The sequence below is a fragment of the Lichenostomus cassidix genome, unplaced genomic scaffold (genome assembly GCF_008360975.1).
Source record: "Lichenostomus cassidix isolate B80296 unplaced genomic scaffold, HeHo_3.0 HiC_scaffold_37, whole genome shotgun sequence".
NCBI classification, from domain to species: Eukaryota; Metazoa; Chordata; class Aves; order Passeriformes; family Meliphagidae; genus Lichenostomus; species Lichenostomus cassidix.
In genome coordinates, this window is record NW_028147279.1 from 1,367,954 (window position 1) to 1,381,138 (window position 13,185).

Consider the following 13,185-nt stretch of genomic DNA (forward strand, 5'->3'; position numbering starts at 1 on the left):
CCAAATTTTCCCCTCAGAAGTCCCAAACGTCCCCAAATGTCCCCAAGGGGCTCCAAAATGTCCCCAAGAACCCCAAAAATGACCCCAAGTGACACAAAAAATTAACTTGGGTCCCCAAAAATGTCCCCAAGGATCCCCAAAATGACCCCAAAATGTCCCCAAGGACCCCAAAATGACCCCAAAATGTCCCCAAGGACCCAAAATGTCCCTAAGGACCCCAAAAATGTCCTCAAAACGTCCCCAAGGACCCCAAATTGTCCCCTCAGAAGTCCCAGATGTCCCCAAATGTCCTCCAAAATGTCCCAAGACACCCCAAAAATGTCCCCAAGGACCCCAAAATGACACCAAATGTCGCCGAAATGTCCCCAAGAACCCCAAAAATGCCCCCAAGGACCTCGAAATGTCCCCAAGGATCCCCAAAATGTCCCCAAACTGTCCCCAGCTGTCCCCTCAGAAATCCCAGATGTCCCCAAGGACCCCAAAAATGACCCTAAATGTTCCCAAAGACCCCAAAAATGTCTCCAAAATGATCCCAAAATGTCCCCAAGGACCCCAAAATGTCCCCAAAAATGTCCTCAAAATGTCCCCAAAACGTCCCCAAAATGTCCCCAAAAACATCCTCAAAATGTCCCCAAAATGTCCCCAAAAACATCCTCAAAATGTCCCCAAAATATCCCCAAAATGTCCCCAAAAACATCCTCAAAATGTCCCCAAAATGTCCCCAAGGACCCCAAATATTCCCAAAACGCCCAAAAATGTCTCCAAAATGATCCCAAAATGTCCCCAGCTGTCCCCTCAGAAGTCCCAGATGTCCCCAAGGACCCCAAAATGTCCCCAAGGAACCCCAAAAATGACCCCAAATGTCCCCAAGGAACCCCAAAAATGACCCCAAATGTTCCCAAAAACCCCAAAAATGTCCCCAAAATGTCCCCAGCTGTCCCCAGCTGTCCCCAGCTGTCCCTCAGAAGTCCCAGATGTCCGGCTGCAGTGACCTGCAGTGGCCAAAGCCGCTCAGCAGTCGCCGCTCGGAGCGTCCAGAGCGACCCTGCAGCTCCACCTGCACCGGCCCGGCCCGCTGGCCACCGGGGCTACCAAACCTGCTGGCCAGCTGGCCACCGGGGCTACCAAACCTGCTGGCCAGGTGGCCACCGTGGCTACCAAAGTCCTTAGCCAGGTGGCCACCGTGGCTACCAAAGTCCTTAGCCAGGTGGTCACTGTGGCTACCAAAGTCCTTGGTTAGGTGGTCATTTTGGCTACCAAAGTTCTTAGCCAGGTGGTCACTGTGGCCACCAAACCCCCCCTGCCCACTGGGATTGTCACCAGGACTGGTAGCCCTGTGGCCACCATGACTGACCACTTGACCACCAGACCTGCAGCCACAGCTGCCACTGTGGCTACCAGGGCTGTCCTGCTGGTCACCAGGCCTTTGGCCACCATCGTGGTGACCACTGACCCCTTGACCACCATCCTCAATGTCCCCACTCTGGTGGCCACCAGCTCCATCCAGGTGGCCACCAAGGCCTTGACCACTAGTCCTACAGCCACAACCTCCTTGACCACCACCCCAGTGACCACTAGCCACACCCTGGTGGCCACCAACCCCATGTCCACCTTCTCCATGTCCACCACCCCAGTGGCCACCACCCTTTTCCTGGTGGCCACCAAGCCCTTGACCACTAGCCCTACACCCACAACCCCCTTGACCACAACCTTCAACGTCCCCACCCTGCTGGCCACCACCCCACTGACCACTAGCCCCACCCTGGTGACCACCAAGCCCTTGACCACTAGCCCCACCCTGGTGGCCACCAAGCCCTTGACCGCTACTTCTACACCCACAACCCCCTTGACCACAACCTCCTTGCCCCCCCCACTGCCCACTAGCCCCACCCCCCTCCCACACCCCCCCGCCCTCGCTAGCCACCCTGACCCCGCGCTTGCCCAACGCCACCTTGGGCCTCCCCCTGTCCAGCGCGGCCAGCAGGACGCAAGCCATGCACAGCTCCCCGCTGGCCACCGCCCCGCATCGCCCGCAGGCCGCCGGCGCCGCCCCCTCCCCCGGCGCCGCCCCCAGGGCCAGCCGGCGGCCCGAGTGGGCTAGCGCGGCCACGGCGGCCGGCCGGACGGCCTCCAGGTCCTTCAGCAGCGCCCGCGGGTGGCCGCGGAAGGCCAGCGGGGCGTGGCGGCACTCGGCGCTGGCGTAGGCCAAGCCCCGGAAGTGGGCGTAGAGGACGATCTCCTTCTGCGCCGCGTGGCGGAGCGGCTTCAGCCGCGGCACCACCGGCCAGGGCGGCGGCGCGGGTTTGGGGGGGTTCTGGTTGGGTTGGGTTGGGTTCTGGTTGGGTTTTGTGGGGTTTTTGTTGGGGTTTTTCATGGGTTTTGTGGGGCTTTTGTTGGGTTTTGCGGGGTTTTTGTTGGGTTTTGTGGAGTTCTTGATGGGTTTTCTTAGGGTCTCGTTGGGTTTTGTTGAGTTCTGGTTGGGTTTGGTTAAGGTTTTGTTGGGTTCCATTGAGTTCTGGTTGGGTTCCATTTGGGTCTTCTGGGGTTTCATTGAGTTCTCGTTGGGTTTCGTTGGGTTCTCCTTGGGTTCCATTGGGTTCTCATTAGGTTCCGTTGAGTTCTCATTGGGTTCCGTTGAGTTCTCATTGGGTTCCTCTTGGGTCTTCTGGGGTTTCGTTGGGTTCTTGTTGCGTTCCGTTGAATTTTCCAACAGTTTTGTTGGGTTTTCCAAAAGCTCCACTGAGCTCTCCTTAGGTTTCATTGAGTTCTCATTGGATTCCACTGAGTTCTGGTTGGGCTTGGTTGAGTTCTCGTTGGCTTCCGTTGAGTTTTCCAAGAGTTTCGTTTGGTTCTCGTTGGGTCCCATTGAGTTCTCCAACAGTTTCGTTGAGTTTTCCGGAAGTTCCATTGATTTCCCGTTGAGCTCCGTTGAGTTCTCCTTGGGCTCCATTGGGTTCTCATTAGGTTCCACTGAGTTCTCTTTGGGTTCCATTGAGGTTTTGTTAGGTTTGGTGGAGTTCCTGTCGGGTTCCATTTGGTTCTTCTGGGGTTTCGTTTGGTTCTCGTTGGGTTTCGTTGAGTTTCCCAAAAATTCCACTGAATTCTCCTTAGGTTCCATTTGGTTCTCGTTGGGTTTCGCTGAGTTTTCCGACAGTTTAGTTGAGTTTTCCAGAAGTTCCATTGAGTTCTCCTTGGGTTCCGTTGAGTTTTCCAACAGTTTCATTGAGTTCTCGTTGGGTTCCGTTGAGTTTTCCAACAGTTTCATTGAGTTTTCCAGAAGTTCCACTGAGGTCTCGTTGAGTTCCGTTGGGTTCTCCTTGGCTTCCATTTGGTTCTCATTGGGTTCCGTTGAGTTTTCCAACAGTCTCGTTGAGTTTTCCAGAACTTCCACTGAGGTCTCGTTGAGTTCCGTTGGGTTCTCCTTGGCTTCCATGGAGTTCTGGTTGGACTCCATTTGGTCATCGTCGGCTGCCGTTGAGTTGTTGAGTTTCGCTGAGTCATCGTTGGGTTTGCTTCGGTTCCGGTTGGATTTTGTGAGCTTTTCGTTAATTTTCGCTGAGTTGGTGACGTCAGTAGCCATGGTAGCCCCATTGGTAGCCCCGGTGATGTCGGTAGCCACGGTAGCCCTGTTGGTGGCCCCAGCGGCGTTGGTGGCCGCAGTGACCCCGTTGGTGGCCTCAGTGATGTTGGTAGCCACAGTAGCCCCATTGGTGGCCCTGGTGACATTGGTGGCCACAGTAGCCCCGTTGGTGGCCACAGTGATGTCGGTAGCCATGGTGACCCCGCTGGTGGCCCTGGTGGCACTGGTGGCCGCAGTGACCCCGTTGGTGGCCACAGTGGCCCCCGAGGCCTCGTTGGCCGCTCGCCGCAGCCTGGCGACGTCGCCGCGCAGGAAGTTCATCAGCACAGTCTCAGCCACGTCGTCAGCGTTGTGTCCTGGGGAGTGACCAGGGAGTGACCAGTGAGTGATCAATGAAAAATCAATCAGTGATCAATGAGTGACCAATGAGTGACCAATGAGTGACCAGTGAGTGATCAATGAAAAACCAATGAGTGATCAATGAATGACCAATTACTGATCAATGAGTAACCAATGAGTGATCAGTGAATGACTAGTGAGTGAACCTGAGTGACCAGTGAGTGACCAATGAAAAACCAATGAGTGATCAATGAGTGACCAGGGAGTGACCAGTGAGAGACCAGTGGGTGATCAATGAAAAACCAGTGAGTGACCAGTGAGTGACCAATGAGTGATCAAGGAGTGATCAGTGAATCACCAGAAATTGATCAATGAGTGATCAGTGACTGATCAATGAATAACCAATAAGTGACCAGTGAGTGACCAATGAGTAACCAATGAGTGACCAGTGAGTGATCAATGAGTCATCAATGAAAAACCAGTGAGTGACCAGTGAGTGACCATTGAGTGACCACCAGCAACAACCAATGACCTCCCAGTCCCTCCCAATCCCCTCCCAGTCACTCCCAGTATAAACCGGTTCCATTTTTCCACCTAAAATCCCCATTTTTCACCCCAAAAGTGCTGCGTTTTCTCCTCCCAGTCCCTCCCAGTATATCCCAGTCCCATTTTTCACTCTAAAATCCCAATTTTTTGCCCTAAAATCCCCATTTTTCACCCCAGAACCACCCCGTTTTTTCCCCCCACTCCCTCCCAGTCCATCCCAGTCTCCCCAGTCACTCACCAGTAGCAATCCAATCCGCTCCCATCTCCCTGGCTGCCCTGTCCAGCGCCTCCCAGTCCCTCCCAGTATATCCCAGTATAACCTGATCCCCTCCCAATCCCCTCCCAGTCCCTCCCAGTATAAACCAGTCCGATTTCTCACTCTAAAATCCCCATTTTTCCCCTAAAATCCCCATTTTTTACCCCAAAGTCCCTACTTTTCACCCCAAAACCACCCCATTTTTTCCCCCCACTCCCTCCCAGTCACTCCCAGTATAAACCAGTCCCATTTCTCCCTCTAAAATCCCAAAATTTCCCCCTAAAATCCACATTTTTCACCCCAAAACCACCCCGTTTTCTCCCCCCACTCCCTCCCAGTCCCTCCCAGTACAAACCAGTGCAATCCCACGCTCACCAGTAGCAACCACCCCCCCACCCCCCCCCCCCACCCCCCACCCCCCAAAAACCACCCAAACCCCAAACCCCACCCCCAAAACCCCACCCCAAAACCCCACACCCCAAAACCCCCCACCCCCCACCACCCACCCCCCACACCACCAACATCCAGTCCGCCCCCATCTCCCTGGCCGCCCTCTCCAGCGCCTCCCAGTCCCTCCCAGTATAAACCAGTCCAATTTCTCACTCTAAAATCCCCATTTTTCCCCTAAAATCCCCGTTTTTTACCCCAAAATCCCCATTTTTCACCCCAAAACCTCCGTGATTTTTCCTCCCAGTCCCTCCCAATCTAAACCAGTCTCCCCCAGTCACTCACCAGTGGCGATCCAGTCCGCCCCCATCTCCCTGGCCGCCCTCTCCAGCGCCTGCCTCCGGAACACGCCGCAGACGGTGCAGCGGCTCTTGCCGCCCAGCAGCGCCCCCAGCTGGTCCACCTGCCACCCGAACAGCTCCCGGTGGGACACCAGCAGCAGGGGGAGGGGCAGCGCCGCCCCCACCCCCCGCAGGACCCCCAGGGCCTCGTCGCGGTAGCCGGCGATGCCCTCGTCCACGCCCAGCAGCGCCAGGCGCAGACCCAGCCGGTGGTCGCGGTTCAGCCGGGAGAGCAGGTGAGCCAGGACCGTGGAGTCCTTGCCGCCCGAGGCGGCGATGGCCACCGCCTGGCCGGGGAGGAGGGCCTGGGGGGGAGTTTGGGGGGGATTTGGGGGGGTTTGGGCAAAAGATTGGGGGTTTGGGGGATTTTGGGGGGATTTTGGGGGATTTGGGAAATTTGGGGGGTTTGGGGGATGGGATTTGGGGAAGATTTGGGGGGTTTGGGGAGAATTTGGGGGATTTTGGGGTTTGGGGTTTGGGGGATTTTGGGGGTTTGGGGGAGATTTTGGAGGTTTGGGCAAAAATTCTGGGGGTTTGGAGGTGATTTTGGGGAGTTTGGGGAGGATTTTGGGGGGTTTGGGCAAAAATTCTGGAGGTTTGGGGGGAATTTTGGGTGGTTTGGGCAAAAATTCTGGAGGTTTGGGGGGAATTTTGGGTGGTTTGGGCAAAAATTCTGGAGGTTTGGGGGGAATTTTGGGTGGTTTGGGCAAAAATTCCAGCAGTTTGGGGAGGATTTCCGGTGGTTTTTAGGCAATTTCCGGGGATTTCGGGGTGATTTCCGGCAGTTTCTGGGTGATTTCCTGCTGTTTCCGGGTAATTCCCAGCATTTTCTGGGAAATTTCCGGGTATTTTGGGGAAATTCCCAGCAGTTTTTGGGAAGTTCCTGGGTTCCAGCAGCGCCTGCAGCATCTCGGGGTGATTTCCTGCAGTTTCAGTGTGCTTTCCGGGGATTTCAGGGTAATTCCTGGCATTTTCCGGGAAATTTCCGGGTGTTTTCAGGAAATTTCCGGGTTCCAGCAGCGCCTGCAGCGTCTCAGGGTGATTTCCTGCAGTTTCAGTGTGTTTTCCTGCAGTTCCAGGCTGATTTCCAGCAGTTTCTGGATGATTCCCGGCGGTTTCCGGGAAGTTTCCGGGTGTTTCCGGGAAATTTCCTGCAGTTTCCGGGTGATTCCCGGCAGTTTTCAGGAAATTTCCCATGTCCAGCAGGGCCTGCAGCGTCTCGGGGTGATTTCCTGCAGTTTTTGGGTAATTTCCAGGGATTTCAGTGGGATTTCCTGCAGTTTCCAGGAAATTTCCGGGTGTTTTCGGGAAGTTTCCGGGTTCCAGCAGCGCCTGCAGCGTCTCAGGGTGATTTCCTGCAGTTTTTGGGTGATTTCTGGGGATTTCAGGCTGATTTCCTGCAGTTTTTGGGTAATTTCCAGGGATTTCAGTGCATTTTCCAGGTACTTCCGGGAAATTTCCGGGTGTTTTCGGGAAGCTCCCCGTGTCCAGCAGCGCCTGCAGCGTCTCCAGCTGATTTCCACCAGTTTTAATGTCATTTCCTGCAGTTTCTGGGTAATTCCCAGCGGTTTCCAGGTAATTTCCAGGTGTTTCCAGGAAATTTCTGGGTGTTTTCAGGAAGTTTCCGGGTTCCAGCAGCGCCTGCAGCGTCTCCAGCTGATTTCCTGCAGTTTCAGTGTCATTTCCAGGGATTTCAGGCTGATTTCCTGCAGTTTTAGGCTGATTTCCTGCAGTTTCAGTGTGATTTCTGGGGATTTCAGGCTGATTTCCTGCAGTTTTTGGGTAATTTCCAGGGATTTCAGTGCGTTTTCCAGGTATTTCCGGGAAATTTCCGGGTGTTTTCGGGAAGCTCCCCGTGTCCAGCAGCGCCTGCAGCGTCTCCAGCTCGAAGGCGCGCAGGAAGCAGCGGCGGCAGAAGGGCTGCAGCGAGCGCGAGCGCAGCAGCGCCGAGGGCTGCGGGCAGCGGCTGCAGCGCGGGGGAGGCATGGCTGGGAAACGGGAAAAACGGGGGGAAAACGGGGAAAAATGGGGGGAAAATGGGGAAAAATGGGGGGGAAAAGGAGAAACGGGGGAAAAGGGGAAAACGGGTGGAAAAGGGAAAACGGGTGGGAAAAAGGGGAAAATGGGGGAAATGGGGGAAAATTGGGGGGAAAAACGGGGGAAAAATGAGGAAAATCGGGGGAAATGGGGAAAAACGGGGGAAAAAGGGGAAAAACGGGTGGAAAATGGGGAAAAACGGGTGAAAAAAGGGAAAAACAGGGGGAAAAAGGGGAAAAACAGGTGGTAAACGGGGAAAAACGGGTGGAAAAAGGGGGGGAAAAAGGGAGAAACGGGGGCAAAAAGGGGAAAAACGGGAATTAGTTATCCCAAAATTCCGAAATCCCGGAATTTCATGTTGAGAGAGTGGAAAATTCTGCCAAAATCCCGGTTGGAATGGGTTGAGTTTCAGTGAGAATGACCCAAATCTTAGTTCAAAGAGCCAAAATTCCAGGGGGAAAGACTGAGATTGTAGCTGGAATGACCCAAATCCCAGCTGGAATGAGCAAAATCCCAGTGGAAATAACCCAAATCCCAGCGGGAATGACCCAAATCTTAGTTCAAAGAGTCAAAATTCCAGGGGGAAAGACTGAAATTGGAGTTGGAATGACCCAAATCCCAGTCGAAATGACCCAAATCCCAAATCCCACTTAAAACCCCAAAATCCCAGCTGGAAAGACCAAAATCCCAACTTGAAGGACCAAAATTCCAGCTGGGAAAAGTGAAATTCCAGTCGGAATGACCCAAATCCCAGTAAAACCCCAAAATCCCAGTTGGAATGACCCAAATTCCACCTGGAATCCCCAAAAACCAGTCAGGAGTACCTGAGAATTCACCCAGGAGATCCCAAAACCACCTAAAATCCCCCAAATCACCCCAAAACCCCAAAATTCCCTCCTAATTCCCCAAAATTCCCCAAAAATCACCCCAAAACCCCAAAATTCCCTTTTAATATCCCCCAAAAATCTCAAAGTTACCTTCAAACATCCCCAAAATTCCCCCAACATCCCAAAATTCCTCCTAATATCCCCCAAAAGTCCCCAAAAATCTGAAAGTTACCTTCAAATATCCCCAAAAATCCCCAGGTCCACCGCAAAATCCTCAAAATTCTGTCCTAATATCCCCAAAATTTCCAAAAATCACCCCAAAATCCCAAAATTGCCTCCTTATACTCCCCAAAATTCCCCCAGAATCCTGAAGTTACCTTCAAATATCCCCAAAATTCCCTCCAAATACACCCCAGAATCCCAAATTCCCCCCAAATTCCCCCAGAATCACCCCAAAATCCCAAAATTCCCTCCAAATGTCCCCAAAATTCCCCCAAATTCCAAAATTCCCTCCTAATATGGCCAAAATCACCCCAAAACCACCAGAAAATCCCAAAGTTACCTTCAAATATCCCCAAAGTTTCCCCAAATATACTCCAGAATCCCAAAATTCCTGCCAAATTCCCCCAAAAGCACCCAAAAATCCCCAAAATTCCCCCCAAATTCCCCCAAATACACCCCAGAATCCCCGAATTCCCTCCAAATATCCCCAAATTCCCCCAATCCACCCCAAAATCCCCCAAAATCCACTCAAGCTCACCTGAAATCCACTTGGCTTCACTCAGAATCTCCTCAGGAAAACCTGGAATGAATTTGGGATTACCCAGAATTCCCTTCAGACCCCAAAATCCACTCAAACCCCCCCAAAAAATCCCAAATGGTTCCTTCCGGAACCCCTAAACTCCCCCCGGGGCAGGAATGGATCCTTCCAGACCCCAAAAATCCCAAAAAACCCCAAAAAGACCCAAAAATCCCCCAAAACCCCCAAAATTCTCTCCCCCTGCCAAATGGTCTCTTCGAGACACCCAAAATCCCTCGGGAAACACTAAAACCCCCAAAAAAACCCCAAAATCCCCCAAATTCTCTCCCTCCGCCAAATGGTCTCTCCCAGACACCCCAAATCCCCCAAAATCCACTCGAAACCCCCAAAATCCTGAATGGTTCCTCCCAGACACCCAAATCCCCTCATGAAACCCTAAAACCCCCCAAAAAAACCCCAAAATCCCAAAAAAAACCCCCAAATTCTCTCCCAGACACCCCAAATTCCCTTGTAAGCCCCCCAAAAACCCCTAAATGCTCCAAAAATCCCCCCAAAAACCCCAAAATTCCCTCCTCCCACCAAATGGTATCTTCAAGACTCCCAAATCCCCTCATGAAACCCTAAAACCACCAAAAAAATCCCAAAAACCCCCAAAATTCTCTCCCCCTGCCAAATGGTTCCTCCCAGACCCCCAAATCCCCTCATGAATCCCTAAAACCACCAAAAATCCCCCACAAACCTCCAAAATCCTCTTCCCCCGACACATGGTCTCTCCCAGACACCCCAAATCCCTCGTGAGACCCAAAAAACCCCCAAAAATCCCAAAAAACCCCAAAATCCTCTCCCCTCACCAAATGGTTCCTCCCAGATCCCCAAATCCCCTCATGAAACTCTAAAACCACCAAAAAAAACCCCAAAAATGGCCCAAAATCTCTCCCCTCTACCAAATGGTCTCTCCCAGACACCCCAAATCCCCTCAGGACCACAAAAACCCCCAAAAAACCCAAAAAACCCCCAAAATTCTCTCCCCTCACCAAATGGTATCTCCCAGACTCCCAAATCCCCTCATGAATCCCTAAAACCACCAAAAAACCCCAAAAAAACTCCCCAAAATGGCTCAAAATCTCTCCCCTCTACCAAATGGTTCCTCCCAGACACCCCAAATCCCCTCATGAAACTCTAAAACCACCAAAAACCCCAAAAATCCCCAATAAAACCCCCAAAAAAACCCAAAATTCTCTCCCCCTGCCGAATGGTGTCTCCCAGATCCCCAAATTCCCTCATGAAACCCTAAAACCACCAAAAAACCCCCAAAAAACCCCCCAAAACCCCCAAAATTCTCTCCCTTCACCAAATGGTCTCTTCCAGACACCCAAATTCCCTCATGAAACCCTAAAACCACCAAAACCCCAAAAAAACCCCAAAAATGCCTTGAAAGTTCTCTCCCCCCACCAAATGGTTCCTCCCAGACACCCAGATCCCCTCAGGAAACCCTAAACCCCCCAAAAAACGCCACAATTCCCCAAAAAACCCCAAAATTCTCTCCCCCCACCAAGCGGTCTCACCCAGACACCCCAAAATCCAAAAATTTCCCAAATTTCCCCCAAATTTCCCCCAAAATCCCTCCTTTCCCCCCTCCCTACCGCAGTGGTTTCTCCCGCCCGGATCGCCTCAGGCCGCGGATTTCCCGCCCTGCCCTGCGCGCGGCTGGCCACGCCCACCACCCCTCAGAAACCAACCAATCAGCGCTTGGCTTTTCCCGCCTTAATCCCGCCTTGCGAGAAGACCAATCAGAGCGCAACTTCCGGGTGTTGTGGCGATCGCCGAGCCAATCAGGCGGCGCTGTGGATGCAGCCAATCAGCGCGCGCGGTGGGCGGGGCCTCAGCGGGTTGAGGACAACGCCCAGAGATTCTTAAAGGGACCGCGCGCCTTTTAAAGGGGGCGGGGCATAACGGGGAGGCGGGGCTTTTTGATAGGCGGTGCGGCTTCGGAAGGGGCGTGGCTTGTCAGGAATGGGCGTGGCCAGCCGGAATGGGCGTGGCCACAGCCGGGAACCCCAAAAAGGGAAGTTTGGGGGAGTCACAAGGTGTGGGTGGCCAAAGGGGGCGTGGCTTGGCCGCCCAATGGGGTGCGGAGCCCGGAGAGGGGGCGTGGCCTGCAGAGCCCCACCCGGCCACGCCCCTTTCCCCTCCCCCAGCGCCGCCATGAGCCCCCCGGGGACCCTCGGCCTGCTGCTGGCGCTGCTGCTCGGTGAGCCCCTCCCCCACCCCAGGGAGACCCCCCCCGCCCCTCCCCCACCCCCTCAGCCCCTCCCCCACCCCGGGGGGGTCTTACTGCCCCTCCCCCAATCCCCCCGCCCCTCCCCCACTCGCTCAGCCCCTCCCCCACCCTCCGGGCCGAAAGGAGAAGTGACCCGGATGGGGTGGGGGAGGGGAACGGCAGAGAAATGGCGGGAAAATCCTCCCCTCCCCCAACCCCTGGGGACCCCCCCGGTGCCCCTCCCCCATCCCCCTCCCCCACTCTCCGGACCCCTCCCCACCCATTTCTGGATACACCTCTGCCCCTCCCCCACTGCCCTAGGGTCTCCCCGGCCCCTCCCCCACCCTTCGTAACCCATCCCTGCCCCTCCCCCACCTTCATTGCCCCTCCCCACCTTTCTGCCCCCTCCCCACCCTTCCAAACCCCCACCCGCCCCACCCCCACCTCGCTGACCTCACCCCTCCCCCGCCCCGCCGGAAGGTGGGGGAGGGGCAGCGGGGGGCGGGGCTAACTCGGCTCCGCCCCTCCCCCCTCCCCTCCCCTCCCCCAGGAGCAGCGAGCGCAGAGCCAGGTGAGGCCACGCCCACCCCGGGGTCACGTGGGGGAGGGGTCGGGAGGTCACGTGGGGTCAGCGGCTCTCTCTCCCCTCCCCCCTTCCAGAATGTTCCGGGTGTCTCCCGGGCGCCGGGCCAATCGCGGCGCTCGTGGCTGCTGACGTCATCCTCACCCTGCTGATCGCCGCGGGAGCCTATTGGCTGGCGGGGCGGGGCCGCCCAGGTGGGCGTGGCCACGGGGGTGTGGCCTGGTGGGGGAGGAGGGGCGTGGCCAACATGGAAAGGGGTGGAGCCGACTGGGGGCGTGGTTTGAATGGGTGTGGTCAATGAGGGTGGGGCGTGGTCAGGATGTGGGCGTGGCCATAAGGGGCGTGGGCTAATAGGCTGGGGCAATTAGGGGCGTGGCCAGTACTAAAGGGGTGTGGCCAGGTGGGATGGGAGGGGTGTGGTTGACATGAAAAGGGGTGGAGCTAAGTGGGGGCGTGGTTTAAATGGGTGTGGCCAATGAGGGTGGGTGTGGCCAGGAAGAGGGTGTGGCCATAAGGGGGCGTGGCCTGAGCAGGCGGAGTCAATCAGGGGCGTGGCCAGTGCTAACGGGGTGTGGCCAGATGGGTCGGGAGGGGCGTGGCCAACACCGAAAGGGGTGGAGCTTAATAGGGTGTGGCCAGGAGGGTGTGGCCAATGAGGATGGAGCATTGGCAAGAAGAGGGCGTGGCCTGGGTGGGCTGGGCCAATCGGGGTGTGGCCAGATGGGGTGGAGCCAGTGCTAAAGGGGTGTGGCCATATTGGGTCAGTTAAAGGGGTGGAGCTTAATAGGGTGTGGTCCGGAGGGCGTGGTTAAAGTGGGTAGGCGTGGTCATTGCTGAGAATGGGCGTGGTCATCGATGGGGCGTGGTCAATGGGGCGGAGCCAGCCTTTAAGGGGCGTGGCCGCTCACCCCGGCTCCTCACCTGTCAATCAACTACAAAAGGGGCGTGGCTCCGCGCTGACCCCGCCCCTTTCCCCTCAGCCCCGCCCAAGCCCCGCCCCCCGGAGCAGGACTCGCCCTACCAGGAGCTGCAGGGAGCGCGCGGCGATCTCTACAGCGAGCTCAAGCGCTGAGCGCCGATCCTCCCCCCTCCCCCTCCGCATTAAAGCGCTTTTTGCCCGTTTTGCAGCCATTTTACCCCAAAATTCGTTTAATTTCTGAGCGCGGGGTTGTGAGGGCGGCGGTGCTGTCGCGGGGTGCTGACGTCACC

The 13,185-nt window shown here is 55.5% G+C and overlaps 2 protein-coding genes across 3 annotated transcripts; one reads left to right on the plus strand and one right to left on the minus strand.

Annotated features, from left to right (window-relative positions):
• Nucleotides 1-961: 961 nt before the first annotated feature.
• LOC146423574 (uncharacterized) lies at nt 962-10,875 on the minus strand. Its single transcript, XM_085044619.1, has 7 exons — nt 10,777-10,875; nt 9,134-9,175; nt 6,262-7,497; nt 5,454-5,870; nt 1,891-3,936; nt 1,355-1,829; nt 962-1,307 (listed from the first exon to the last, which is right to left on the minus strand). The coding sequence occupies exons 3-7, from the start codon at nt 7,493-7,495 to the stop codon at nt 962-964; spliced, it is 4,518 nt and encodes a 1,505-aa protein (XP_084900745.1). The 5' UTR covers nt 7,496-7,497; nt 9,134-9,175; nt 10,777-10,875.
• A 230-nt stretch (nt 10,876-11,105) lies between these two features.
• TYROBP (transmembrane immune signaling adaptor TYROBP) lies at nt 11,106-13,112 on the plus strand. Of its 2 annotated transcripts, XM_085044732.1 has the most exons (4): nt 11,106-11,384; nt 11,944-11,964; nt 12,054-12,170; nt 12,957-13,112. In XM_085044732.1, exons 1-4 carry the CDS (start codon nt 11,147-11,149, stop codon nt 13,046-13,048), a joined length of 468 nt encoding a protein of 155 aa, XP_084900858.1. In that variant the 5' UTR covers nt 11,106-11,146; the 3' UTR covers nt 13,049-13,112. The 2 variants fall into 2 exon arrangements, with proteins under 2 accessions (XP_084900858.1, XP_084900859.1); XM_085044733.1 differs by lacking the exon at nt 11,944-11,964 and having other exon boundaries at nt 11,124-11,384.
• The last annotated feature ends 73 nt before the right edge of the window (nt 13,113-13,185 follow it).

Excerpts from the sequence above, each read along its gene's own strand:
- LOC146423574 (XM_085044619.1), bottom strand. The coding sequence starts at position 7,495 with ATGCCTCCCCCGCGCTGCAGCCGCTGCCCGCAGCCCTCGGCGCTGCTG. Across the intron at positions 3,937-5,453 it reads GGCGGACTGGATCGCCACTG|GACACAACGCTGACGACGTG; the intron begins GTGAGTGACTGG and ends GTCACTCCCCAG. Across the intron at positions 1,308-1,354 it reads GCAGGTCTGGTGGTCAAGTG|TGGGCAGGGGGGGTTTGGTG; the intron begins GTCAGTCATGGT and ends TGACAATCCCAG.
- TYROBP (XM_085044732.1), top strand. The coding sequence starts at position 11,147 with ATGGGCGTGGCCAGCCGGAATGGGCGTGGCCACAGCCGGGAACCCCAA. Across the intron at positions 11,385-11,943 it reads GCTGCTGGCGCTGCTGCTCG|GAGCAGCGAGCGCAGAGCCA; the intron begins GTGAGCCCCTCC and ends CCCCTCCCCCAG. Across the intron at positions 11,965-12,053 it reads AGCAGCGAGCGCAGAGCCAG|AATGTTCCGGGTGTCTCCCG; the intron begins GTGAGGCCACGC and ends CCCCCCTTCCAG.